The sequence below is a fragment of the Melozone crissalis genome, unplaced genomic scaffold (genome assembly GCF_028551555.1).
Source record: "Melozone crissalis strain CALT ecotype California unplaced genomic scaffold, PUWL_Pcris_2 ptg000019l_1, whole genome shotgun sequence".
Lineage (NCBI taxonomy): Eukaryota > Metazoa > Chordata > Aves > Passeriformes > Passerellidae > Melozone > Melozone crissalis.
This window is the reverse complement of record NW_026535797.1, coordinates 29,048,826-29,075,826: the sequence shown is the minus strand read 5'-3', so window position 1 is coordinate 29,075,826 and position 27,001 is coordinate 29,048,826. Positions and strand designations below refer to the sequence as shown.

At 42.9% G+C, this 27,001-nt stretch overlaps 1 protein-coding gene across 12 annotated transcripts in view; it reads left to right on the top strand.

Annotated features, from left to right (window-relative positions):
- The window catches only part of ANK3 (ankyrin 3), a 282,760-nt gene that overhangs the window by 173,927 nt on the left and 81,832 nt on the right, over positions 1-27,001 (top strand). For all 12 annotated transcript variants that reach the window (XM_054276898.1, XM_054276896.1, XM_054276897.1 and 9 more), the window contains exons 10-21: positions 3,157-3,354; positions 5,084-5,182; positions 6,809-6,907; positions 8,189-8,287; positions 10,320-10,517; positions 11,008-11,106; positions 11,834-11,932; positions 15,586-15,783; positions 18,558-18,656; positions 26,054-26,152; positions 26,248-26,346; positions 26,664-26,759. In XM_054276898.1, the coding sequence (XP_054132873.1) occupies positions 3,157-3,354; positions 5,084-5,182; positions 6,809-6,907; positions 8,189-8,287; positions 10,320-10,517; positions 11,008-11,106; positions 11,834-11,932; positions 15,586-15,783; positions 18,558-18,656; positions 26,054-26,152; positions 26,248-26,346; positions 26,664-26,759 (1,482 nt within the window). The remainder of the gene's footprint in view (positions 1-3,156; positions 3,355-5,083; positions 5,183-6,808; positions 6,908-8,188; positions 8,288-10,319; positions 10,518-11,007; positions 11,107-11,833; positions 11,933-15,585; positions 15,784-18,557; positions 18,657-26,053; positions 26,153-26,247; positions 26,347-26,663; positions 26,760-27,001) is intronic.

The window sequence follows — 27,001 nt, the reverse complement described above, 5'->3', positions numbered from 1 at the left end:
ATTACATTTCTGTGTTGAGTGGATGTTGTATTTTCAGGTGTTACCCCTAAACTTAAGCTGCTGTTCCAGGACTGTAGGTTTTGAATTTGTGGCTCCTCCTGAGCAGACTCACAGAGCCTAGCCCAGAGTTCACTAGACAAAATCAGGCAGATTACAAGGGATAGTGGGTTAGAAATTGCCTAAGGCTGGGAGACAGACTGGATGTTGATCTGCAGAGGCTTATATAAACAACTTCTGCAAAATAAGAGCCTCCTCTGGAAGAGGGAAAGCTGTTACATGTTAAAAAGTGAACAGAAGAAAGTGCAGAGCTTCCTGCATTTCCTTCTGATGTGTTAATTTTACCACTTTCAGAAGGTGAGCTCAGAAGTAGCTGTACCTCTGAATGGCATAAATGAATTCATTCATTTGGCACTAAACTGCAGTACTGTCCTCTGCAGAAATAAGTGGCTCCATTCTCTTCAAATTAAGTCATATATTATTGGAAATAGGACATATCTTTGAAAGAATTTGAACTTCACAAAGTTTTCTCATGTTATATAAAACTCTTTCAGAATAATAACCAGGCTGCAGTTTGATAGCTATTTCCTGCTAAAGATGGTTTAGAGTAGTGCTGACCCTTTTTTGCACTGGAAGAACCTTAGATTTATTTTCAGGGAAGGTGGTGGACTAATGGATTGTATGGGGGTTTCTACAAGCAAAGTGAAAAGGGAATTCTCATCCTGAACATGCCAGTGATTTTGGATGTAAGAAATGACATTCCTGTCAGTAACTGTCCATCTTTTTTTAATTACTGGTTTTCCAGACTTCTTTGGCTCTTTGTCTTTTTTCTTCTTTTTTCTTCTTTTTTCTTGCCCTAAAGTTAATGCCACACAGCTACAAAATAAGCTCAGAAATGTTATGTTTATCTAGTCAGACAGCTGATTCTTTGTTTCATCTCTGTGGTCCTGTTTTGTCCTGAGGTTTTTTTATTTGGTTGTTTTAAGGTACGGTGTGACCTTATGGTCCTTAGTGGGCAGTATCTTTGATTAATCTTGAACTTCTTTCCCTTTTAATATTTTCTTGGAAATCTTAAAAAAACCAGTAATGTAAGAGTATTTATAAAGTGGCTCCATCCTAAAGTGCCAGATCACTTCTTAAGGTCATTGTTGGGTTGTCTCTTGGGCCTGGAGAACACCTTTACATGTAATATTTTTATTTTAAATGTGGCATTGAAATATTGACTTGTGTAAGGTTATAGAGTATCACCAACTGCAACAGAACTAAGCCTGGTTTAGGGTATAACAAAAGACAATTTTCCAATTTTATTTTTGTCTTTTTAATTTTATTTAGTCTTGTCTCTTACTTTTCTGCATGAGGTCTGGCTAGCTGCTGCACTTCTCCTGTCCAGGACAGATTTTTATTAAATATTTTGCTGATTTTTCAAATTGGCTCTGTTTCTTCCTTTCTTTTCCATCCGTCTCAGTCTTTTTGGTACAAGTCTCTTCTATGAGGGAGTCCCATATCAACTTCTCAATCTCTTACTCCATTAATAAGTAATGGAGTAAGAGATTGAGTTTATGGTTTATTGGCTATTGCTGTGAAGAATGACACTTTTCACCCAAAGGATCTTTCTTATAAAAATGGAGCAGGATGGTGTTTAAAGTTTCATGATATTTTTACTCTTACCTCTAAAGCATCATCAGTTATAAACTGCTACCAGGAGGACTTGGTGACCAAGGGAAATTAATCTTTTTTTGTTCTACTGTTAACTACACTAGAAGACAGTGAAAACATTTAAAATGCCTTGCTAGTATGAAGCTTCCATGCAGATAATTGCTGTAGTAGCCTTTGGGAATGGGAGAGAGGCTTATCCAAGCCAACATAAATCACAAGTGAGATGCCCATGAGATAATCTTACTTGAAAGATGTTGCTGTGTCCGAGAGTGCCTGTGTCTCAGCACTGCCAGTAAACTGCTCCCCAGCTCTGACAGCGTTCACCTGTTTGCTTTCACCATCCTGCTTCCATCTCGATTTAAAGTATTGTTCCACGGCGTATTTCCACCTTCCTTTGGAGTTGTGGCTGTTTCCACATGGCCGAGGGAAGGGTCTGTGTCAGAGCCCGAGGTCCCGGCTGGTTTTGCCTTTGCTGGCTGCGGTCACACGAGGGCACTGCGCCTGTGAGCAAAGGTTTGTGTTTCCAGACACAGTGTGCTGGCAGTCGCTTACAGCTTATAAACCATTGTGTGCTGCTACAAGAATAGATGCTGCACTCAAAACTAAATTTGGCATCAGAAGAATCGAGTGAAAAAAAGCCCTACAGCTGGGAGGAGGAGCTGTGTACCGCTGCTAACAAAGGCTCTTTCCTTCTGGTGTGTATTTTTAACCTTTCATCATGAAATAGTGTCAGTCCTTTCAATTTTTGAGAATTTTCTCTCATGGTTTTATTCCGAAAATATAATATATTTTGGCAGCTTGTTCACTATTTTAAACATGGCAAGACACAATTCACTGGTACGTGAGTCTCTCTCAGGTGTTTCCCTGGTGGAACAGCTTTACCACTGCTGCTGGTAGGTCACAGCATGGAGGCTCTATTCAGAGATTTTTAGCCCAGTTGGAACTTTTGGTGCTTTACCAATGAGGATTGGGAAGAGTGGTCTCCAGAGCTGGATAATGTGGTGTAAGCATGTGTACAACCCACATTCAGGAAAACACAAGCGGAGGGATGAAGGAAGGCTGTAGTGTTCACAGAGTGATGCTCTGACCTGTGCTGTCATGCCTGGTTTATACAGGCCACATTTAGAGAGGTGAGTTTAATTAACTCAGCTTTAAAAACCAGCAAATTCCCTGGCTGGAGTGTTAAGAGTCACAAAGTGCTGTTCCTCTTGTAACTCATGAAATTGAGCAGCTTGTCTGAGACTGGAAGGAAGCTGCATTTAGAGCATGGCTGGTATGTTATGACAATTTTTCAATGTGGGCCTGCTTACAAACTCTTACCAAACAAGCTCCAAATTCTGCAGTAAGAACCCCCATCCTTACACTGAACATGTTAAGTTTATTTTGGGTTCTCTCTGGGCTTGTAAAATTCTTCATACAACACACACTCCCAAGAACGGCGCGAAGGAGTTTCCCTTCTCTGAGCATCCTCTAACCCATCCTGCTGGGTCTCTCTGTTTGCAGAATGGTTTGTCTCCATTGCACATGGCAACACAAGGGGATCATCTAAACTGTGTTCAGCTCCTGATCCAGCACAACGTGCCTGTGGACGATGTCACCAATGACTACCTGACTGCGCTGCATGTCGCTGCCCACTGCGGCCACTACAAAGTCGCCAAGGTTCTCTTGGACAAGAAAGCCAATCCTAATGCCAAAGCACTGGTGAGTACACAGCAGGGTGCTGTTCACAGCCAAACATTCCTGCAAAGTTGTCCTGGGACTTCCTGGGAGGTGTTTTCTGCCTGCTGATGGCTGACACAGAGGATGGGCTGTTACTGCCACAGCCCAAGAACAAACGCTCGAGGTTCAAAGTGTTGATAATGTACCCTGCAATCAGAGAAGACCTTTGCTTGCAGACAGTCAGGAGTGATTTATGAATTTCTAGTGTAACTAGAGCACTTTTGCCTCCTGGTAGATTTTTATGATTATGAGTAGATGAAACAGCTGCAGACACAACTGCTGTAGTTTTTGGTATGGAGAGAATCCTTGTTTTCCAAGTGTTTGTACACAGAAAATAGTCAGTGACGTTTAAAACATCACTGAGTTATCAGTGATGTGAAACAGTGAAAGGTAGGAATGAGTTACATAATGAGTATTTGTGGTATTCCATGTCAATGGAGTCATGTGCCTTTCTGCTTTAGAAACAACTTCAGCAGCAAAATACATTTGTGCAGTTAAACTGCATACAAACAGAATACATTAATGCCTTTTGTTCAAATTGCAATCTCAGTCCATTCTATTTAAAATGTCTCTTTGATTTGTGCTTCAAGAACTGTTCCAAACAAATTTGCATTCTGACATGAATTGGGTTGATTGGTCTCACAGCCTGATGCTAACTCACTCAGCTCCTGAAATGTTTCGTGCGCTCCTGAAACCCTCAGGAGCCAGGTGGGATTGACTCTCTTGAAGGCAGCACAGGCTCCACAGATTTCCTTCTCTCAGCCCCTGTGCCTTTTGTGGCAGACCAGCTGCATTCAGGTGTCTGTGGTCAAGCTATTAGGAGATATGGAACACAGCTGAGCTCCCCCTGGGCATTGTGCACTGCCAAGGAGAGGAGTGAGAGCTGCTACACTGGAACAGACAATGACATGGACCTCACATCATGAAAACATACAGTACTTTTTACCATATGGCAGGTAAAAAAGGATAACTCTGATCAGATCTGAGGGACCAGCTCTGCCAGTTGTTTTCAGAATGTTCTGCAAAGGCTCTTTTGTACCGAGCAGCATTTGGTGCTCTGATGTTGCTGTACCAATCGTGGGTGTTCTGGACAGACTATTTTCCTGATTTACTTTTTTTCTGTGGTATCATCTCACACTAAATAAGACGATAGTTCTAATGTTCACCCCACTGCACACATCTTTTATAAAGGAAAGGGTGAAATGCTTCTAGTCGCAGTAAGCTTACAGGGAATTAATGGGAAAAACAAACAAACAAAACAAGTAGTAAACATAGTTTAGAAGATGTAAATTCCAGAGCTGTAAAAGGTAAAGTGCTTTTTTTACCAGCAGCTCTAAAAGGTCAAAAGAAAAGCAACCAAAAAACCCACCCCAAATTCCCCAAAAACTCCACCAGAAAACTCTAGCCGGGTAAAAGTGAATATGGTAAGCAAAAAAGAAGGGTTTGACAGTTTTGCATGAATTGAGATTTTTTTAAAATTAACTAATTATTGGAGTAGGCAATATATGACAGAATTAAAACTGGATATATGAAATAGATCTTTATCTTCTTATAAATTTTTACTTTCTATTGCATGAAAAATGTAGCAATGCCAAAATAAATTCGGCAGTTGTTCCTTTAAAACAGAAAAATCTATTTTATGAATTCCATACTCAGTTCTATTTTTTAATTCCATGGTACACAATTTTTAATGCCCCTTTCTCATTTCCAGAATGGTTTCACACCTCTTCACATTGCCTGCAAGAAGAACAGAATAAAAGTAATGGAACTTCTTCTAAAGCACGGTGCATCAATTCAAGCTGTAACTGAGGTAAGAAATGGTCTTTCCATGCTTGTCTTTGCTTTTCTTACAAAATTCATTGCCTCTGTATTGATTAATATTTCAGTATTTCTGTAAGAGCATGGACCAATTAAGTCAACAATTATTTTCAACTAGATAGTATGAAATAATAAAATTGAACAATAAATCACAAATCACAAACAACTGATATATGTTGGGATTACAGTGAGAATAACAAGTGAAATATAACGAAAGAACTTCCTAAAATCTACCATTTCTGCCAGTTTTCCTTCTGTAATTTAAGGCCTTAAGGATGAAATTTGCCCTGTTACAGACATTGAGGTGAAGACTATGCTTCACTCAAGTCCTGTTTTAAAGGGTGGTTTAATTCAAACCTTTTTTAGGCTTTCCAAAAAGAAGTTCTATTCTTCCACCATCATGGGACATCACAAATCATCTAGACAGAAATCAATATGCTGTCACTTCAGTCAGCATGAGATACTCTGCACCCAGTCCTTGGAACAATTCTGAGATTGACTAAGTACCTATGGGAATTTTTATCTCCATGTATGTATATTGTACCAAGTTAGGAGGGGAGCAAAGATCACATCTATGAATGTGTGACCACTGTGGAATGGCCCATGTAAGAAAATGACAGGGAATTCCATGGATTAAACAAGGTGCCATGGGGAATAGTTCATCTCTACAGAATGGAGTTTGATTTAATGTGTGTGGGGTTGTTCTAACTATTCAGCAGCAAGCCATACAGATCCCTTCCTGGCTTGCTTGAGGGAGAAGAGTCTGCCCTGGCTACAGTTCATGTAGCTCCAGACTAGCATTTAAAAACTCTTAGAAGCATTTATTAAATTGTTTCAGCCAGTTATTCTGCCTTCCTGCTCCTGTTTGCTGTTCTGCATGAGAAAGGAAGAGAAGTGCTTTCCTCACTTCTGCCCTCTGAGATTTGTATATATCTGTGGGGAAGGTGCCTAAATCATGGGGATTTCCAGAGATCCCCTGAGCTTTTTCCTGCTCTTGGTGGCCAAAGTCCCTTCTGGAGGCTCTGGCTGGCTGTGCAGGAGCTGTGAGGAGGCTTTAAGGTGATTCCACGTGGGGAAATATTAACTACTGATTATGTTTTTAAAGCAAAATCCTTGAGGTCATGCCCTGCTGAATAACTACTTCTTTTTTTCCCCCTCTCCTCCTCTCTTCCTCTCCAGTTGGGCTCTCAAATCCTGTGTAAGAGCACTGGTACAAATTCATGATGGTGATCTTTTTTAGCACAAGCTGAATGTTTCAGAAAGCCTTGCCTTTGTACCAAGAATGCTTCTCTATATTTTTTTTTCCACGTTCCAAGACAATATTTAGCAAATGCCTAATCTTAATTTTGCTTAGCTATGGTTGATTTTGTTGATGAAGAACTGCTGAATTCCTAGAACATCTATATATAATTTGCTCACTAACCACACTCATAGGTGTTCCCAATCCTGTGTGCCCTTTCATTTAAGCACATGTATATGGTTTTAGGAATATAAAACCCTCTCAGAAGAGCAAGCAGCTGGGTTTACTTGCTTTAGAAAAATTTATGTTCTTTCCATGACATTCTTGTAAAGGTATGTGGAAATAAGCATTTTAATTGAACTTTGTTCTGTTTTTCAGTCGGGCCTAACTCCAATCCATGTTGCTGCCTTCATGGGACATGTAAATATTGTATCACAGCTAATGCATCATGGAGCATCCCCCAACACTACCAATGTGGTGAGTCACGGGTTTCCTTTCAGCAAGGCAGGACTGGGAATGAATGTGTGACAATATCTGGGAGCAGTTCTGGGATGGAGTGCCTGATTCTGCTGTCCACCACCCACCTCCACAGCACCCGTGGCTCGTGCTGGAGTCATGGCAAAGTGCAGCCTGCTGACCCCTGCTTGGGAGACCCTTGGCAGGTTGAGGAAATTTCCAAAGGGGCTTGACCCTAAGCAGGCTCTAATCTCTTGATTTTTCTAAAGTAAAGAATTATATGAAGTATTATTCTGAATTATTATTATTCTGAATTAAACAATTATGAGAACATACTGTAGCTTCTCGGATGTGATTTTTGAGATGTGTGCTTGACTGTTGAGCACTGTTTTTCCAAGACCCTGGGGGTCTGCCATTTAAGGCAAATTCAACAGATTGCAGCAGATTGTGGGGACATATTGCCTGTGTCCATCCAGCCTCCTCTGCTGGCTGTGCTGCATGCCCCAGGGCTCCCAGGGCATGTGTAAAAACTGAACTTGCTCTTGGATGGGTATGTGAAAGTTGGGAAGGGGAAGAGAGGCAGAAGCATGTTGATCCTCTTTATCAGTTTGGCCTCCTTTTCACTTTCCATACACAGGTGCAGCCAGAAGACAATATTTTGTAATGGTCTTCACCTGCTGGTTCTATTAAATTGTGTAAAAATGCAGCACCTTTTGTTAATTAGCAGATGTTTGTACCATAAACACATTAATACCCAAAAAGGTAGAATCCACTTTCCCTCCTGAATTGTTCTGCTTTCCTTGGATTTGTCTTTCATTAAGTCCATGAAGCCTTAGATGAATGTACTCAGTAATGATTTTTTTCCTTCTTGTTCAGTTGCTTCAGTGCTTGTCAGATAACAAATAATAGTAGAGGCATAAGGCATTACAGAAAGAAAGCCATATGTATGTGTGCCTGAATATACAAAATTTGAAATACATTTTTTACTAAATTCAGGATATATTTTTTAACATTGCTAATAAAATGCTAGCAATATAAAAATTGCACTGTCTCTTTTCAGCAAAAAATAATGACAAAGGCATTACTGAGTTGGGAAACTGACCCTACAATAAATTGCTTTGCAGCACACAGTGTCAGGTCAAACATTGATTTAATCTTACATCTTACAGACAGCTGCAGCAGAGTTTTCTCATGGAGGTGATTCTGAGCTGGGTCCCTGGTATGTCTGTGTTTATGTAGCACGCTGGTGTTTGCTCTCCCTCCAGCATGTCTGACTCTGTTCTGTCTTTGCTCTGTGTGCAGAGAGGAGAGACAGCGCTGCACATGGCAGCCAGGGCTGGCCAGACTGAGGTCGTCAGGTACCTGGTACAGAACGGAGCCCAGGTGGAGGCCAAAGCCAAGGTGAGAACATGGCCCAGGTGGAACAGACCTGCATGGTCCCTGCTGGGCAGAGCAGGCACTCACATTCATCTTGGGCGTGTCATTTGTGAAGCCAAACCTTTGTGGCTTCACAAATATTTCTGATATTTTGTCATGTACCCTCCTACTGTAGCCATGAGTTATCTCTAAGAGATAAGGCAGAAGATGTCAGGTTGATGCCATCTCAGTTTTTAATATAAGTTATCATGGGTTTGAAGAGTTCTGTTTTGAAGTGGGATTTGAGGAGGGAGAGGAGTTCCTCAAATCTGCTTTTATTTCAGCAGAACTGGAAACCCTCGGCTTCTGGTGTCTCCTGTCATGTCCCTAAGGCAACAGCCTCTATGTATTCAAAAATAGTTAGACTTGTAAAGAACACCACCTAAAGGAAGGAGGCACAGTGAGGGGATGTAGCAGAGGGCTGGAAAGAAGGAACAGATCCTATAGAAACAATTGCAGTTTTGGAAGGTAAGGGTGGAGGAAGAAGAAAGGGTCAAGAGGCCTGAAGGAACACGCCAAATTATGGAAACCAAAGAGTTCCAGGAAACAGGCAGAGCAAGGAGATAAATGGGTGCAATAAATAGCAGTCTTAATAGGTAAACTCAGGAAATATTTTTTCTCCAAATGGTCATAAAATGGATGTAGCCTAAAAAAAAATCAAACTATTTTTCATTGTGAATGTATCTGTGAATTGGGTCAGAAGTAAGTTTGCTGTTGAGATTATCTACTTATAAGGAACTCTGACTAAATATTTCTAGCTGATACACTTTATATCTGCAAGGAGCCTGACAATAGAACTGATTCATGTGGTTTGTAAATCTCCAAAGACAATCTTGAAGTGAACAGCTCGTGCTCAGAAGCAGTCATGCAAATATTTTCTGAGTAAATTCACAGAATGATTTAATTTGTGCAAACTGCCATTGCCTGCGATCGGTTTGTTATCATAAATAACAACTAAATGCACGCAGTAGATTACACACCAGTGCTAACATCAGCTGTGGGAAATTTGTGGGAAAGAGGCACAAACTGGAATCATTTAAGAACCACAAAGATGCTCCCCCAGTCTCAGGGGAGAATTGCCCTGCAGAGTAGCAGCATTTATATCCTGACATGCTCCCATCCTAAATCCAGAGGTGTAAATCACTCCTGTAGGATGGGCATGGGCAGAAGTCTCCCTTGCAGAGAACAGCCCAGAACTGCAGGACAGTTCTCAAAAGGTAGGAAATTCAGCAGAGGAAAATGGGGATCAAAAGATGCTTGGCCACACTGTTGTGATAGTGTGCCTGATCTAAAGATTGTACAACAGAAAAGGGGGAGGACAAAAATACAAAACCAAATAATGAAGAGGTGAGAAATTACCTCTTAAACTCTCAGAACAAGGTCACAACACCCTCATATTTTCAATTAAGGAAAAGAAATAAACCATGAAATTCATGACAGGGCAACACCATACTTAAACTATTCAGAGTGTCTTCTGAATGAGAAGTAGAAAGTGACAGTTAATTTCTACACCATACTCTGTCATCAGTTACACTTATGGAAAATTTAACTGCAAAAATTCCAAACAATCATTCACCAGTTAAAGAAGCACCAAAATTATTATACTTTATGGAAGTTTGCAGGCAATAATTGATTAAGCTATTAAATGTTGCTGTGAAGTATAAAAGAGATCAAGACGTGAGGGTAGTAGAGTGCAGAATTATGCACTAGCTTTGTTTTCAGAAAGGCCTGCAAAGCAAAGTGAGGCAAATCCAGATAAGGAAGAAAATTGATCAATTTATGAACTTTTATGGATTATGTCACTGTCTGGAATATTTTGTGGTTCACTAACAGAGAGCAAGGTATCTTTGTGATATGACACAGAGAAAGCCAATGTGCAACATTCCCTAGCTGAGACCTCAGCAGAATTAATCTTGTGTGCAATTTTGAAAAGTGACAGAATGTGGGCAAATATCTGCTGTCCCAGTGTGAGGGGCAGTTTTCTCAAGCATGCCTGTGTTGTTCCCTGTGTGTTTAGGATGACCAAACCCCGCTGCACATCTCTGCCCGCCTGGGCAAGGCAGACATTGTGCAGCAGCTGCTGCAGCAGGGAGCATCCCCCAACGCAGCCACCACGTCAGGCTACACCCCCCTGCACCTCTCTGCAAGGGAAGGGCACGAAGATGTGGCTTCTGTTCTTCTGGACCATGGGGCATCTCTGTCTATCATCACCAAGGTGAGCGAGCTGCAGGAGCGGCAGAATCACAGAGCACACCTGCAGCAAGGGTTGCTTGTGAACTAAATGCTGCAAGAGTCATTTAGATGTACTATGTAAGTGTGAGCTATATTTTATTAAGAGGGTGCAAAGCTTTGACCTCAGGACCTGATGTTTAACACATCCCAGTGAGCAGACATACATTTCCTTGGAATGGAAGGAATGCAGGGCAGAAATTCCAGGCGGGTGTTGATAGGCTTGCCCTTGGGTCTTTGGTAGTGTGAAGAAAGGAACAGACTCATCCCTTGTTTAAAGTAGATAGTGCTTTGCCTTGCAAGGGAAGGGCCTCCAGACCCCACAGGGCAGCTGGGAATCTGCAGACTTGCTGCCTGTACTCAGGACTATGTAAGGGGGTGGATGGAAGCAGCTGCATCCTTGCAGATCAGAGACAAACCTGGTTTGCCCTGAGAAGGAGTGCCCAGGGCTGCTATATTCCTGCTTTCTTTTACAGAAAGGGTTCACTCCACTGCATGTGGCTGCAAAGTACGGGAAAATTGAGGTAGCCAACCTCCTGCTTCAGAAGAATGCATCTCCTGATGCTTCTGGAAAGGTAGGACAGAAGCAACCACTGCCACTTGCACAGCAAATATCTCAAACCAGATAATAATTTATTAATGTCCTCCTACTTACTTACCATCACACTAGTATCCACAGCCTGAGTTTAGCTGGAATTTGTTTAATGTGGCATTCCAGTCCCTGCTGGGGTTTCCAAGAGTCAGCAAACTCTCGACAAAGTGACTTTTATTGTCATTAATTGACAACAAAGTGATGTGCTCTGCGTTCACATCCAGGGGAATGGAGACAAACCATTCCCCTGTGTTCCTACCCAGACTATTTACAGTCCTTATCTGAGAGTATTTGGGTAGCTGTCTCTGCTTCCCCAGCTCTCATGATGGGGCAGAGGGCAAAGGCCAATAGGACCTCAAGCTTTCTAAACCAGCCCAGCTTGGATTTTTACAGATCCAAGGGGCAGTTTACTTATCCACTGCAGTAAAAGGAAAACATTGCCAAGGGCGTGACCTCCTTACCCTGGGGACAACACAGATTTGTCCTTCTCTGTTCATCTTCCCTGGGAAAAGCAAATGGGGCTTTCACAGCTTGGGAAGGGTTTCCAAATTTGTTTTATTTTTTGATTGTAAAAGTTCCCAAAGACGCTGGATACACGAATGAGTAACAAATGTGGTTTATTCACCTTATCTACTGAAATTTTCCAAACCCCTGAGTCTCCCCTGGGGAGGGTCTGTAACAGCACTTGTTTGTTCTGCATGTGTTTCTAGAGCGGTTTAACACCACTGCATGTAGCTGCACACTACGATAATCAAAAGGTGGCACTCCTCCTGTTGGACCAGGGAGCTTCACCTCACGCCTCTGCCAAGGTACAAGTACTGGCCACTCTGGGGAGCAATACCCAGGCTTTTTATGCCACTTTATTCCCTGTCTACCCCTGTTCTTTCTAGGCTGTGTATACTTGCAGTTACAGGAGGCTCGGTGACCTTGTTTATTAATGTCTCACGTCCACATAAAGCTGCTAAGAATAGTCCTGCAGGTGAATAAAACAGCAATAAAAAAAAAAGCAATAAGGATGCAGAAACACTTTAAATCACCAGTTTCAGTCTCAGCAAATGCTGAGCCTTCCTTTCATTTGTCCAGTCTCTTCAGTAACTTCTCCAAGCTAGGCAGTTTTGCAGGGCAAGCTTGGGGTTGAAGCCCAGCTATGAATGGGTACTTCTGTTTGTGCCACAGGATGACATTTGAGGCCAGATAAGTTTCTCAGCACAATATGTGTAATTATTCATGTGCTTAACAAAAGTATTTCTAGCCCAGCATAAATGGACTGGCAAGAAATAAAAGTAGTCACAGCCCCGCTTTGATTGTAATTTACTGTAGGCAAGACAATGCCTAGTGTAAGGTTTCAGAGGATATGAAGGAATAAATATGTAAATTTATTCTGGTAGTGCATAAAACAAAGAGACTTTAGAGGAGCTTAAACTATTTCTTTTGTGGATCCCAGTTTTAAGTGTGGGATGGATAAATACTATAATCAATCAGAGTATAATCGATATTTGAGCAGGAACATAAGGTAAAGCAGGATGGAAACATATGTAGGTTAAAGCAGATTAAGTGCAGTGTAAATACCTCATCTGAAAGAACCCAGACAATTTCCTTAAATCTGCAAAAGAAAAGCCCTGTGGAGAAGGGAGAGCTAATGGAAAAGCCAATATTGTAGTTAGATGGGCAGTGCCTTCCTCTCACACATGGCTGAGTGCAGCCATACACTGGAGCCCTTCTGCATGGCTGCAGGAGAGGATGGAGTGGGGGTCCCAGAGTTGGTGGTGCAAGGAGGGGGAAGTTAAATAAACACGGGCTGCCAGCAGCACAGCTTCAAATCAATGCTGTCGATAGCAGCGATCTGCCAGAGCAGTGCCCCGGGGCCGGGGGCAGCCAGAGCCATCTCTGATCTTTCACTGCTGCAGCACAGCACTCTCAAATGCCACTGGGGGGAAGGAAGGGCCTTCTGGGGAGGATGAGAAGGCACTGACCCAGTTTTCACTGAAAGAAGCTGCCAGTGGGAGCTGAGCATCCTGTAGGGACAGGGATTGCAGCAGCCCCTGCCGAGGGCTTGGGAAGTCCAAACCAGGTGGAAGCCCTGCAGACTGTGGTACAGCACGGCACAAACCCTCGTGTCAGGTCACCTCAGCCTCCCCATCTGTAACAGAGCAGTTCTGTCTGCAGCTGCCCCTTCAGGCCTCCAAGTGCCAGCTGTAAGTGTGCCTAAAAGAAAGCATTTGTTAGTGCTCTGCAGCAAGTGAGCCAGCAGCAGCCAGCAGAGCATCAGTACTAAATAAAATTAACCATAACATGTTTGTTGCTTCGGGCACCCGCTGTGCACTCATCCAAAAGATGATGTTGGTAACAGCAGATGATTTCCTGTACTTTTTGTAAATGTGGTCCAGTAAATAAATGTTATGTCATATCTCATCACTGGATCCACAGTTAGTTCCATCAGTGGTTGCCTTTCCTGTGGCACTACTGTCTTTAACACTGATCTTAATTTAAGAGTGGCTCATTAGCCAAGCCCAGCAAAATTTGCCTTGAAGAGTGGTAAGTGACAGGGTATGGGAAATGAGCATGTCAGAGTCTAGTGCTGTGGTACAGTTTTCCTGATGAACCATTCTTCTCTTTCATAGGCAAAAATTGTGCCTAATTTCACATGCAGCTTATCCCTAATTTGAATTTAGCATCCACTTATCATCATGCCATCCCCAAAGCCTTAGTTTTCCTCTGTCCTTTCATCTTTAACCATTTTCCCCTTTTCTGCTCTTTTCCCTGGCAAGCAGAATAACTCAATACCCTTCCTTCTGAACTTCTCTGTTTCCTTCTCCATCTATGCATCGTGACAGAGTGCTGCCCTTATGAGGAGAAGATGCAGCCTGGGACTGAGCTGAATTTCAGCTTTTATTTTTCAGCTCTCTTTTTGCCTTCTCGTGGCAACCTGCTGCTGTCCATTCCACTGAAAGCAATATATGCCCATTTCTGAGGAAAAGAAATTTGGAAACTGCATTTGTTATTTTATATAATGTAATATGAGCTCCATTTCAAGGAGTTGTTGTAGCAGATATGCAGGATTTAGCATGCAGTATTTAGGATTTATTAGGTGCTCGTGTGGCAGTGGTTGTTTTCCATGGCAGTATCATGCAGGAAGTCTAAGGGAGAGGATTATGCTTGTTTTTCCTGAAGCACTTTATCTTCAAAGTGAAAATTCAGTGGCCATGTGCTTCCTTTATTGATTGTGGCACTGTGTCTCCTGAATGTTATTTTCAAATACCTTAACATCCAACATCTGAGCTGAATTTGAATTGAATTTTGGAGGTTCAGAACCTTTTCCACATGAAACTAGTGCTGTGCATCTCTTGCTGCCAGGTTCCTGTTGAAGCTCTGTAGTAATCATTGCAGAGCCCCCATGTATTTATTCCCTGCTCATACCTGCATTGCTCTGCATCTCTTCCTTTTCAGACCAGCCCTGCTGCCCTGTGGGTGCAGGGAGGAGCCCAGCCAGGTGAATGCTTTGTGCCTTTAGGTGGATTTTATTGGGCTGGATAATTTGAGAGGCAAATAGTCCTTATGATGCCATACAGAAATACAAAATGGTTTATGCAGCTTGGGTCTCATCCCCTCTGGCCTTGTCTCTTATTCAAGTGCAAATGTGTGCACATTTGTAATTTACTTAAAAATGAGGGCTAATAAATTTCTGAAAGACAGGAAGTTCTTGACTAAACAGTCATTGCAATCTGTACCACAAACTGGTCCTACCTCCATCAGAGTTTTGGTATTTGTGTGCTGATCAGTTATTCTTTATATCCATTTATCTATTTTCTGCCTATCTGTCTCTTTTTAGAGTTACAAAATTGTATCAGGCAATAAATACTGCATTTTTATTTTTAGTAGTGGACTCCCTGGGTACCCATATTGGAAGGAATAAAAAGATAAGGAATGCATGACTCTGAAGTTATATGCTTCAGTTTTCCCTTGATCTGAAAAAAACCAACTTGTCAGTAAGGTTTAGGGTAAATGCTGCAAGAAAGGCCATATTTCATGTGCATGATGCTTTCGTTCACACTGGGAAATGGGAAAAAACTCAAACAATAACAGCTGTTCTGAGTTATGATCACACATCCTGCTCTTCTGTTTGTTGAAGATTTTATGCACATTTAAGGAAAAGGAGCAAATGTCCATGAAACAAAACTCAAACTTCTATTTCTGTAGATTGTCTTTTCCTGAAAAGACATTTTTTTCCCAAATTTGAAAATTTACTTCAGAATCCTCTTCTTTTTAGCAGTACTTAAAAAAAAAAAGATTGCCTAAAGGTCAGATACATTGGTTCATGCAGCTTGTTAACATTGCATTTGACTGAGTTTGACAGAATTTTTCGGACTAATGGCATAATTACTCACAGAGTTGGGGAGGTAGAGAAAAGTGATGTATCACCCTGTTGAATGAGCAGCTCTCAGCGATTGCTCTCTGTTGGCAGAACGGTTACACGCCCCTGCACATAGCTGCCAAGAAGAACCAGATGGACATAGCCACCACGCTGCTGGAGTACGGCGCCGACGCCAACGCCGTCACGCGGCAGGGCATCGCCCCGCTGCACCTCGCCTCGCAGGACGGGCACGTGGACATGGTGTCCCTGCTGCTCGCCAGGAGCGCCAACGTCAGCCTCAGCAACAAGGTGGGTGTCCCCCTGCCCGGGGCTGAGGCTGTGAAAAATGGGATGAGGAGGAGAGGGCCCCGCAGTGACGTTTTGCCCCCGAAAGCCGCTGCAGGTGTCTGAACATCACATCTCTTGTGACGGCGTTCACGGGGGTTCTTGAATGAGGGAAGAGACGAGGATCTGACTCCATGTTTCAGAAGGCTTGATTTATTATTTTCTGATATATATTACATTAAAACTATACTAAAAGAATAGAAGAAGAGGTTTCATCAGAAGGCTGGCTAAGAATTGAATAGCAAAGAATGATAACAAAGGTTTGTGGCTCGGGCTCTATGTCCGAGCCAGCTCACTGTGATTGGCCATTAATTACAAACAGCTAACATAGACCAATCACAGATGCACCTGTTGCATTCCACAGCAGCAGATAACCATTGTTTACATTTTGTTCCTGAGGCCTCTCAGCTTCTCAGGAGGAAAAATCCTAACGAAAGGATTTTTCATAAAAGTTGTCTGCGACAGTCTGTGCTAGCAAAGAGCAGCGTGCCATGTCACACTGAAGGAGCCTTTGTAGTGCCCAGGGTTTGGTGATAACTCATGCTGCAGTGGAATTTATCAATCCAGCGTTAATTTATGCTGGTCTGCCAAAGCGTGGCCAGAGAGAAAATATCTTCCCCACAGGGGAGCTGTGGGGCTGGCACCCGTCATTTATCAGCCTCTAGGAATATGCCTGCCCATTTTTCAAGTGTTGCATATGTAATTGTAATTTCCTTTTTTCTTTTTGTATTTGTAATTTATTGTAATTGTAATTTCCCCTTTTTTTTTGTATTTTTTTATTTGTAACTTTTTTAGCACTATAATATTTTATAACAAAAAATGTAATGTACCAGCGAATGGTAACAAATATTACCATCTGGTAACAGCTGATTTGTTCAGGATGGTGACTTTTTAAATGGGATAATAACAGCGACTTTTTCTGGGGTTTTGTTCCTTAATATAAGTGATTCTTCCTCCCCAGGGTATGTTCCATAGCCCACAGTGACTTTTGGTGTCATTTCTCCTGGTGGTAGGAAAGGAAAGTTGATGTATTTTAGTTTATGTATGAATTCATAGGCAATTAAGTCTGCTCTAATGTTTCTAGCAAATGTGCAGCCCTAATTCTTTAAATGCCCCACTAGACATTGTTATTTGGCATTGTCAAGTGCAGTTTCAGAATGGATTTGTTTGGCTAGATTAGGCTATAGAAATTTTTATTAATGGAAAATATTTCTTATTCTCAGCAGGTAGGAAGAGTCAGTGTCCTCTGAGGCAGTGGGTGTTCTGCACAGGGCTGCTGTGTTTTCCTGCTTCTGACTTTCCAATTTGATTATCTGTGGGTCCTCCTTCAGAAAGCTTCTCTTGCAGATTTGATTTTTTTTTCCCCACAAGTCTCAGTTGTGAGGGGGCTTATGCAGTATCCCCACAGGGAAATTTGCCATGTACACGTTCTGCATCCATTGGCTATCCCATTTTGCTGCAGAGGCTGATACAGGCAGCCTGATTGAAGTGCTTGGCACATTGATTCAGTGCCACCAGAGGTTAATTACCTGCAGCATCCAGCAATCTGTTCAGTTGTAATCTCCAGTTCCTCATTGTGCTGATAACACCACCTTTGGGGAGTAATTCCACCCCCCGTGCTCTCTCAGGGATGCACATTTCCTCAGAGCACAGCACCTCTGCATTCAAAGCCAGATGTTTAAAGCCCACTGACTTCTGAGTTCTGCAGCTTTGCAGTGGGAGTAAAAAGAGCATTTATTTCTTCAGGACCCGCAGGATGGTTTGGAGCTGCACACTCTGAGCCCCCATACTGAGCACTTGATCTTTTTAGAAGGCTTGGCCATTAATATCCAGGCTCCATTAGGTAGTTTATAGTTGGTTAATGTTATATATTTGTGTCAGTGACACACCTAAGCTTTGTTATCATCACAATAACTGGCCTTGGTAGGGAGTGCACCATGGATATGGGTTTGGGTTCAAGGGTAGGAAACCTAGTGAGTGTTCCTGCCTGATGTGAACAACTGCTTCCACTTGCTCTTCTGTCCTTGGTGCTGTTCCTGTAGGAACAGGAGAGAAAATTAACCATAATTTGCAAGGAAAGGATATTCTTTCTCATTCCTAATATCATCTCCTCAGCAGATACTCTCTCCTTCCCCTTTTATCTTCTACCCCTTTTATGTGGCAGAAAGTTTCATCATTTTCTGAGGTTTTAAGGATATTTAGATCTTGAGTTTTAACTAAGAAAAATTGCTATCAATATGTGTTTTCTATCAAGTCTGTATACTCCCTGAGCAGAGAGAAATGGGCCCGATCTCAGAGAAATGCAGTTTTATTCTTTTGTGTTTGTGTCTGAAAATGAGCAAGTAGAGGAGTAAAAGGTAAGGATAAAACTGAGTGATTGTAAAAAACTTGCAGAAGTGTAAATAATGATTCAATATTGCTTTTAAAGTCTGACTCATTGTAGGGAAGTAAATTAGGAGGGAAAAATAATGTGTGACTTTTCCTTAAAGTGCTCTAATTTGCCATCCCACATGTAACACTACTTGGAGAAATGTTCCTTGTCTTAAAGAAACATCATCTTCCTGGCTTCTGAATTGTACTTTCCTGCTGATCAACAGTGTGATAACAAAGCACCTTACACTGTGAAAGAGGAATGTCTGACTTTAAGGATGTTTAGAGTTTTATTGATACCTAAATTTGCATTTTAGTAGTCTGTGTGCCTCCTCTGGAGATTGTTACTTGTTGTTTCTGGTTTCCAGAGCGGACTGACGCCCCTCCACCTGGCTGCCCAAGAGGACAGGGTCAATGTAGCAGAGGTTCTGGTTAACCAGGGAGCTGCTGTTGATGCACAGACAAAGGTATGAGCACCACTGTCACATGAAATATTTCCTTCCAGGGAGCCATATAACCCTCCAGACAGGATTAGGAATTTATTTCAGGGTGAAACTGAAATCGCAGCAGGGAAATATTCCTTGTAATAAATTATTGCAGAATATATCCTGGAAATGGAAGATAGATAAACCTGGGTGTTTAATGTCAAGCTCAGCCTTTGAGCAGTGAGCTTATTTCTTGCCAAATATTTAGATCAATATAGGTTTAGATTGTATCCTGTTATTGTGCTTCACTGAAGGTAAGTGGGATTGATCTAGTTATTGAGTAAGGAAACTGTTATCTAATGTGAAATATGTATGTGCAGTGGTGGTCCATTTCAAATTTACTTGGCTAACAATAGTTTTGCTTAAATATTTGGACTCCTAAGTAAGAGACCTGGATTTTCAAGGTGCCTGGGGATGGCTTTTGAGACCCCCAGCAATGACATCTCCCACTTCACAGTATTGCTTTTTAAGATCCATGTCCTGAAGCAAAGACCCTTTGCAGAAGAGGTTTTATGCTCCCTAACAGTGTACAGTGCTCAGAATTTAAAGATAATGTTCTCAGCGTTGATTGCACTTACATTCCTCATGCATTGTCTAGATCTTGGAGGCATTCCTTTAGCTGGGCAATAAATCACTTGAGATCAAATACTTGGGCTGTAGTGGATCAAATGAGCTAAATGAAGCAGGTTCCCAGTCTGAGCTGCACTCTGTTGCAGAGGAGTAGCTTTCACAGCTCTGTGCCAGGTGTATGCCACAAGTTGGGTGCTGTGCTTGCATCCCAGGAATGTCCAGGTGTGTCAGACTGCCCAGCAATATTATCACATTGCACTGACAGCTCAGAAAGGGCTGAGTCCATCATCATGTCTGGCTGCAGCTCAGCTGATTATAATCTGTTGCAGAGGGAAAAGTCATTCTTATCTGATTTCTCTACAGTGTAATTCCAACTGTACTGACTGCTGATTTCGGTAACATTAGCCTGATGTAAACCTGAAAGAATTTTGTTAAAATCCCAGGAGCTTCTCCAGGTTTATACTTTTGTAACATATCCTCAGTCTGTATTTTAAAGAAGAATCAGTCAGGGTCCTTATCTGTCAGATCACCCAGTAGTAGATGAGATCTGCCCTGGTTCATTCTTTGCACAGTTTCTTCAGGTAAATGTGGTTGCCTTCCTAGAGGTAGTTTCTACCTGGTGTTGGTTTCAGTAGCAGGACATTGCAGAACTTGTTCTTTTGACTTGGCCAGAGCTGAATCACCTCCCAAGCCATACAACTCATCTGAGTGTTTGCCTGTGCCCCTCTGTGCAGTGCTCTTGGCTGTCCCACAAATAGCAAGCAGTCTGAGGAGACATTTATACTGACAGGTGCAGGCAGACACACGTGTTTGCTCTGCTGGCTCTCCAGTGTCCAAACAGGATCCCAATCTGGGCTGCAGTGGCCTTTGAGTCACATTAGGGTGGTGGAAACATGTGAGCTACTGTCACAGCTGAGAGGCTGGCAGGGCATGTCCCAGGGACAGCCTGGTGCAGCTGCAGGAGCTCTGCCCGCAGATTCAGAAAATGCAGTCATGTTTGTGTGCAACATGGTCAGTAATAGCCATATAGTTTTAAAGAAGACAGAAGTGACCCTCATTCCTCAGTTATATGTGTAGCTAGTGTGAATAAAGAATAGGTTCCCAGTACACTCTTGTTTGCTGCCCCATAATTGTCAGGAAGTGGCTCAGGAACTCATAAGTCAGGTGAAGTCAGGTTGTATTTAAGCAAGACTGCTTTGGGCTGTAAGAAGTCACCTGTCTGGGGAAATTCTCCATCCTGTAGGTTTCTGTGGGGAAGAGCATCCACAACATCTTCTCCTCCTGGTCCCCCTACTAGTTAGTCCTTCTAGTTAGCCCTCCTTGCTGTAGGGCACTGTCTGCTCCGTGGGAAGAGGGTGCCCACATGCCTGACAGGACTCTGTTAGAGTGGAATGAGCTCGATGCTCATGCACTGCCATGGGCTTGGTGCCTTTGCATGGGCTTCTGCAGGGTCCCATCTGCTGGGTTTGTGCAGCAGTGAGCCCTGCAGGCTCCACAGAGCCAGCCACATGGAGCTGTCTGCCTGATATAGGGATATATCCTGGGATATAAGGAAAGGGCCAACGCAGTACTGGGTGTTTTAGCAGGGAATCGTTTCTGGATAAACTAATGAACACCCTGAGTTCCTTCCTGAAAACCCCTGAATTTCTACAGTGGAGGAAAAATGTTATGCTGTAAGAAAGGCCATACTTTGACCTCATGTTCTATACAGTGAAGGTTAGATGATTGCCCTGTAAAATAGCAGCCCTGCAGTTACAAGCTCTCCCATTTAGATGGATTAACTGTACGTCCTGCCTCTAAAACCAGAGGCATTGGAGGACAAGATAAGCAACAGCTGAGTTGGCTTTGGAGGCACTGTTGCTATGCTTGCATGTTTGCACAATCCTGTCCAGCATGTCCAGTTGGGATTCATTCCTTTGGACACACAGCAGCAGAGATGTGGCCATCCATGCCTTAGAGTCAGTGAAGCAGCACAGCTCAGAGTGACATTACATTGGGGATCTCTGCTACCAGCAGTGTCACCACTAACCTTCTGTTTTCTTCCCTCCATTTCACATCCTTGTGCTTCTCTTACCTCAGATTTCAGGGTGTGGATGACTGTTCAGCAGTGCCTTTTTTTTTTGTTGGTTTTATTTATTTATTATCCCTCCTTATCCAATTTCTCATTTTCAAGCACCGACTGTGTCACTCCAGCCCAGTACCTGTCAATAGGAGGAGAACACTCCATGTCATTTAACTTAATATCACCAGGTCATTGAACTCTTGAGTAGGGACCAATGAACTATCATCTTCCTCGTCTTTAGTCACCATTTATATATAACTTACCCTCCCCTGGGGAAACATCTAGAGTCTGCAGTTCTGACACATGGGGGTTCTCACCCTGCTCACACTCTGGGGAGCCTTCAGGTGGTTAAAGGAGAAGATGGGGCAGAAACACATTTTGCATCTTGAAGCTCTATCAGGGAAGAAAAAAAAAATCCAGTATTGCAGAAAATCACTTGTATAGGGGATTAGTCTGTATGATTAGGATCAGTTCTGGCTGTTATGAGCATTTTCAGAATTTCTCTCAGAAGTGAACAATTGCATATGTGGGTCTCTCTTGGGGTGGTTTCCCTCCCAAGAAATTTTTTTCCTGACCTTTGTAGTAGAAAAAAGCATGAAAGGAAGAATAGCTTCTGGTCATGAAATGTATTTATTAATAGTGTTGTGAGATCCTTCTGGTTTTGCTGCATCAATTAACTAAATAGCCTCTAATCCCAGAGCTGCAGGAGTCTAAATCAATGCTGAAGTGTAAACAACACTGGTGCAGCGGGGCAGAACCAGTGCCTGAGAGGCCGTAAGGCTGCTTCTGCAACTTGAAAATGAAATTTTGTCAGGTGGTTTAAACTCAGCCACGGTAGAAAACACACTTCAGGTGGTAAAGTTTGACATGTTTCTAAATTGACATGTTTCAATTTAGAAAGATTTAATATTTGAACTTGGTGTTCACAGAAGGCATGTTATGTCCTGCAGCAAAGGCAGCAGCTCTTGTCTATTCTGACATTTCATTTGTTTGCCTGAATTTAGGTATGCTAAAGAGTTTTTGGTGCTGAAAATGTGCTGTGCAGTATCATGCTTAACACAAGGCATGCTCATCCATTCACAGTAATATTGGGAGTTGAAAATCAGTCTGGAGCCATGGCTGTGAGCAGATATCCCTTTTCTGGGGGTCATGCTGAGTGTCAAAAGCTGCCCTCCTGATACATGTGATGTTGCTTTTGTTTCAGGGCTTTTGTGCTGCTAGTTGGCACGAGTAAATATTGTTTCATGGCTCAGCAGGTCCCCACATGTTATTTTTCCAGTGTTTATCCCATTGGAGAGTGTGGCTGTGGGATACAGCATTACTGTGATGGACTGGCAAAGGCAGACTGAGAGCAAAGTGCAGCTTCAGTCCAGGATGAAAAGCAGGGTTTGGAGTTTTTATTTTAGTCAGTCTCTACACTGCTCTTGGTGTTGGGGCTCCCCTGGGGGAACTGATGGTCTCCCAGTCCCTGGCTGATGACTGTCTGGGAAACAAAGCCAGTATTAAAGTGCCTTTTGTTTCTAAAACTGTAGTTTTGGTGGAAGACAGTGGTGGCTGAGAGGTCACGGTGTTCTTTTGCGGGTTGAGCTGGGATTTTTATTTCAGATTTATTCAGGTCTGCCTGCTTTGTTCTGACAGGAGCCCCATAGCTCCTGAGATCATAACATTGATCCAGCTTTTCCAGTGGAATATCTAACTCTCAGATGCAGGAAGAGATAAGAAGGAGGCAGGGAGGAAGGGAAGTTCTGTTGAGAGAAAATCACTTTCCTACAGCACAAACTCTCAAATACAGGTGTCTTCAGTACATCTTCATGGTGCATTATCTGTCTCTCCTTGGCTCTTTGTACGTGCTTAGTTGTTATCAAGAAGTTTCTATGGAAATTTCCAGCCTGATAATGTGCAATAATGAACCTTTGCAAGGTACTGCAGCATGTTAGGTCCTGATTCAGCGAGGCAGGGAAGTGTCTGTGTGTGTGCACCTAGGTTGGCCTCTTTCATTCAGTAAGGCCTTTGTGATCTTTGGATCTAAAGCAATTTCTAGCCCTGTAAACAACAATGCTGTAGCTTCATTGTCTGACATTTACAGCAGAAAAACAAAAACTGAGCAGCTTGAGAGTCAGCATGACTAGAAAGATGCAGTAATTCAAGCTGTTAAGATTTATGGTTATTGCCAGTGGAGGATATTAAAGTAATTCACTGACATGATATACAAGACTTGTGATGGTTCCCCTCAAAAGTAAAATTTGAAGGGCAAGAGAATAAGGGATTCTTTATGTGTTCCATTAGAAGTGAAAAGTTCAGTATTTCTGATTTTCTTTTTTCTTGGCACCTATTCTTGTAGCTTTTGATAAACCCTTCCCAGCTGCTAACTCCCCTGGTGCTGCTCATTCTGTAAGACAGCCAGAAGGTGATGTCTGTTAGAGCTGTGTTAAACAAAAGCCCTGGTTTTCTTGGAAGTAACTTTTTCAATATTATTGTGCCTCCTAAATCCCTCAGTGCTTTGCCAGTAATTAAAACTAAGCCTGAATGGCTGTGCAGAAATTTATATAATTGTGAGCAGGGTTTTGTTGTTCTGTTTCTGCTTTTGGTTTTGGGATTATTTTAATGGGGTTTTTGTTGTTTTGGGGTTTTGTCTGTTTGTGGGTGGGTTAATTATTAATATCTTTTGAAGCAAAATATTTTAGCCTCCCGGGCACCTTTCTGTAGACAATGAAAGTAGCAAGCTCAAGTAGCCTTGAGAATTGCTGCTTTTATTGTTAATTTAATTGTGTAATTGCAGAATCTGCCAGCTGGAGTGTTTCAGAGCAGTCAATAGAATACCTTGGTTCACTGGGGATCTTGGGGTACAATCGCTGTGCCTTCCTGAGCTGGCAGGAGCTGAGTGCAGGCACCTGAGCAGTCAGGGATATATCCACCCAGGTTTCAGGCACTGAGAGGGCATTTTGCTGACCAGTTTCACTTTGGCCATGCCCTCACTGCCCGGGAGCAGGAAGATGTCCTGTGCTGAGGGCCAGCCAGCCGTGACACAGTGTCACATCTCTGTCCCTCTGCTGTCAGCGGCTGCAGGCCCAAACAGGACCTGACACAAGGTGGCCATGGGCTACAGCAAACTTAAAAAAGGAGCTCCCAGGACCCTCCAAGGACCTCAGGCAGGGGACTGGTGCTTTGCCAGCAGGCTCAGCAGGTGCCCACAAGGCTGCTGGGGACGTGTACGGTGCCCGTGGCAGGAGCTGCCTTTCAGTGCACACCCCTCCAGCTGCCACACACAACATCAGAGCTTCAGAGGAGCCTCCTTCAGATCCAGCTGGACTGTGACCCTGGAAATGCCATGATTTCCTCCTTCTCCTCCCAATTAACTGTGGAAAAGCTTTCACTTAGTCTCTGATTCAAACAGCAGATTGGTCAGGAGTGTCAGAGAGCATCAGTTATTGCTCCTCCAGCCATTTCTGTAGGCACCATGTCTGAGTCTCTGTGTGTACCACTTCTAGAAGGAAACTGTCATTGCACTGCAGTAAATATGGGGGGTTTGAGAGCTCCTTTTTCAGTATTCATTGTTACAGGCTGGAGAGGAGCCTTTACAGGTCACTTCAAAGGGAAAGCTGAGATCAGCTGGTCTTGGCTCTCTGATATGCTCCAGATTTTAATGTTTTGGGGTTATTCACAGGGGGTTCTTGGCAGGTGGTCCTTCACTTTGGATTTCATCTCTCCAGTTGGTTTTATGCTCTCTTATTCTTTTTTTTTTCTTGACCTTGCTGGTCATGTTAAGAGGCCTGTATTTTGAAGAGGGAGAAGGGAATTAAGATTTTGTAGGACAAGGTCTCAACAGCCTTTTTTTTTTTTTTTTTTACTGTTTTTTGAGCTGTTTTGATAGCACGGCCATCCTTTAATCTGAGTTTATCTTTGGCCCATGTAGAGGCAGGGGCTGTAGAAGCTGTGTTTGAGGTCTATGACTGTGAGTCATCACTCTGCCGAGGAATCAAGGCTCTGGGCAGCCCAGGGAGCCCTGTCAGAGTCAGACTCCAGGCACTCCTAGGAACAGGAAGTCATTTGGCCAACCCTAGACTAACAATGTCTGTAAGATGAGCTCCATGTGTTCAGATCATGATGACGTTAAGGCTACTGCTCCAGTTCTTACCACTGTGGGCCATTATTCTGTGCAGGAAAAGCTCCTTTTAGTCATTTGGCATCTGATCCAATGTCCACATAAGTCAGCAGAAAGTTTCATTCTGCTGATGCCAATGGAATTTCAGTTCAGTGCTGTTTCTGGCACTGATTAACTCATCCTGGTTGTCAAAGTTAGTGGTTTCTTTAGATGGCAAAGGGTATATCATTAACTGGAAATGAATGGCACACACAAATTTAAAGTAACTTTCACAGCTACCATCTCCTAGCCTGTGTTAATACAACTGAAATTAGGTAACCTTGTGTGAACCACTCCATAGTCCAAGGGAAGTGGTCAGCAACCTGCAACACCACCTAGAGAGACACACACATGTCTATGGGTTCAGATGGGATCCACTTGAAGGCACTGAGGGAGCTGGTGGAAGTACTCACTGAGCACTTTAATTGACTTTCCTGAGAAATGTGGTTTTTTTCAAGGCTGGAGGATTTTTCACATAGTCCAAAGAACTAAAGCTTAATGGGATTTTTCCTGTTTCATGCCTGTTTGCTTTTTTTAACTTTTTTTTTTTTAAATCAGGGCACGTGTGTGATATCCCCCTCTACTAACTGCTGCTGTTCATTCTAGATGGGATACACTCCTTTGCACGTTGGCTGCCACTACGGAAACATAAAAATCGTCAACTTCCTCCTGCAGCATTCTGCAAAAGTCAACGCCAAAACGAAGGTGAGTGTCCCAGCTGTCCCTGGGGGTGCTGCCCTGCTGTGTGTGTGTGCTGTGCCCACCTCAGGGTTGCTTTTTTTCTCTCCTGGTGCCTGCAGAATGGGTACACGCCGCTGCACCAGGCGGCGCAGCAGGGGCACACGCACATCATCAACGTCCTGCTCCAGCACGGCGCCGCGCCCAACGAGCTCACTGTGGTAAGTGCTGGCCTGCAAAAGGGGCTGGTGGGACAGGAAAAGAGCAGGGGAAGCCTGTTTCCATCACCACCACATCCTCTGCTCCATCATCTCTCCCAGAGGTTTGATGAGAGAGAGAGAGAACAACAAACATCTGAAAACCTCCTCATTTTCATCCCATTTCATCCCACTTATATATCCTACTACCCAAATATTTATTTCCATCACAAAACGTAAACAATTTTTATTTTACTTTACGTTCTTCTGTAATTAACCAGCAGTTCCTTCACTTCCCCTTGCTAATGTTCAACTTGTGTTACGAATGTTTCAATTGCTAGAATGGAAACACTGCCCTGGCCATTGCTAAGAGACTTGGCTACATTTCAGTTGTTGACACGCTGAAGGTGGTGACAGAGGAGACCATGACTACAATTGTAAGTACAGCTCACTTCAGTAGGGAATGGAAGACTTTTCCCAAAGCCAGAGTATGACTATGACTAAACTTTGTGTAGTTACATGACTACCAAGATTCCAGTCACCTATTTCCTTTTAGCAGTATAAAGTCGATATTAAGTGAAACATGAGCTGTCTGTTTTTAAGGTAGTAGACACTGTGAGGATGTGCAGAGAAAGAGCACCAACTGAGCAGAAAAAGGACTGGTCACAACTGCACTGTT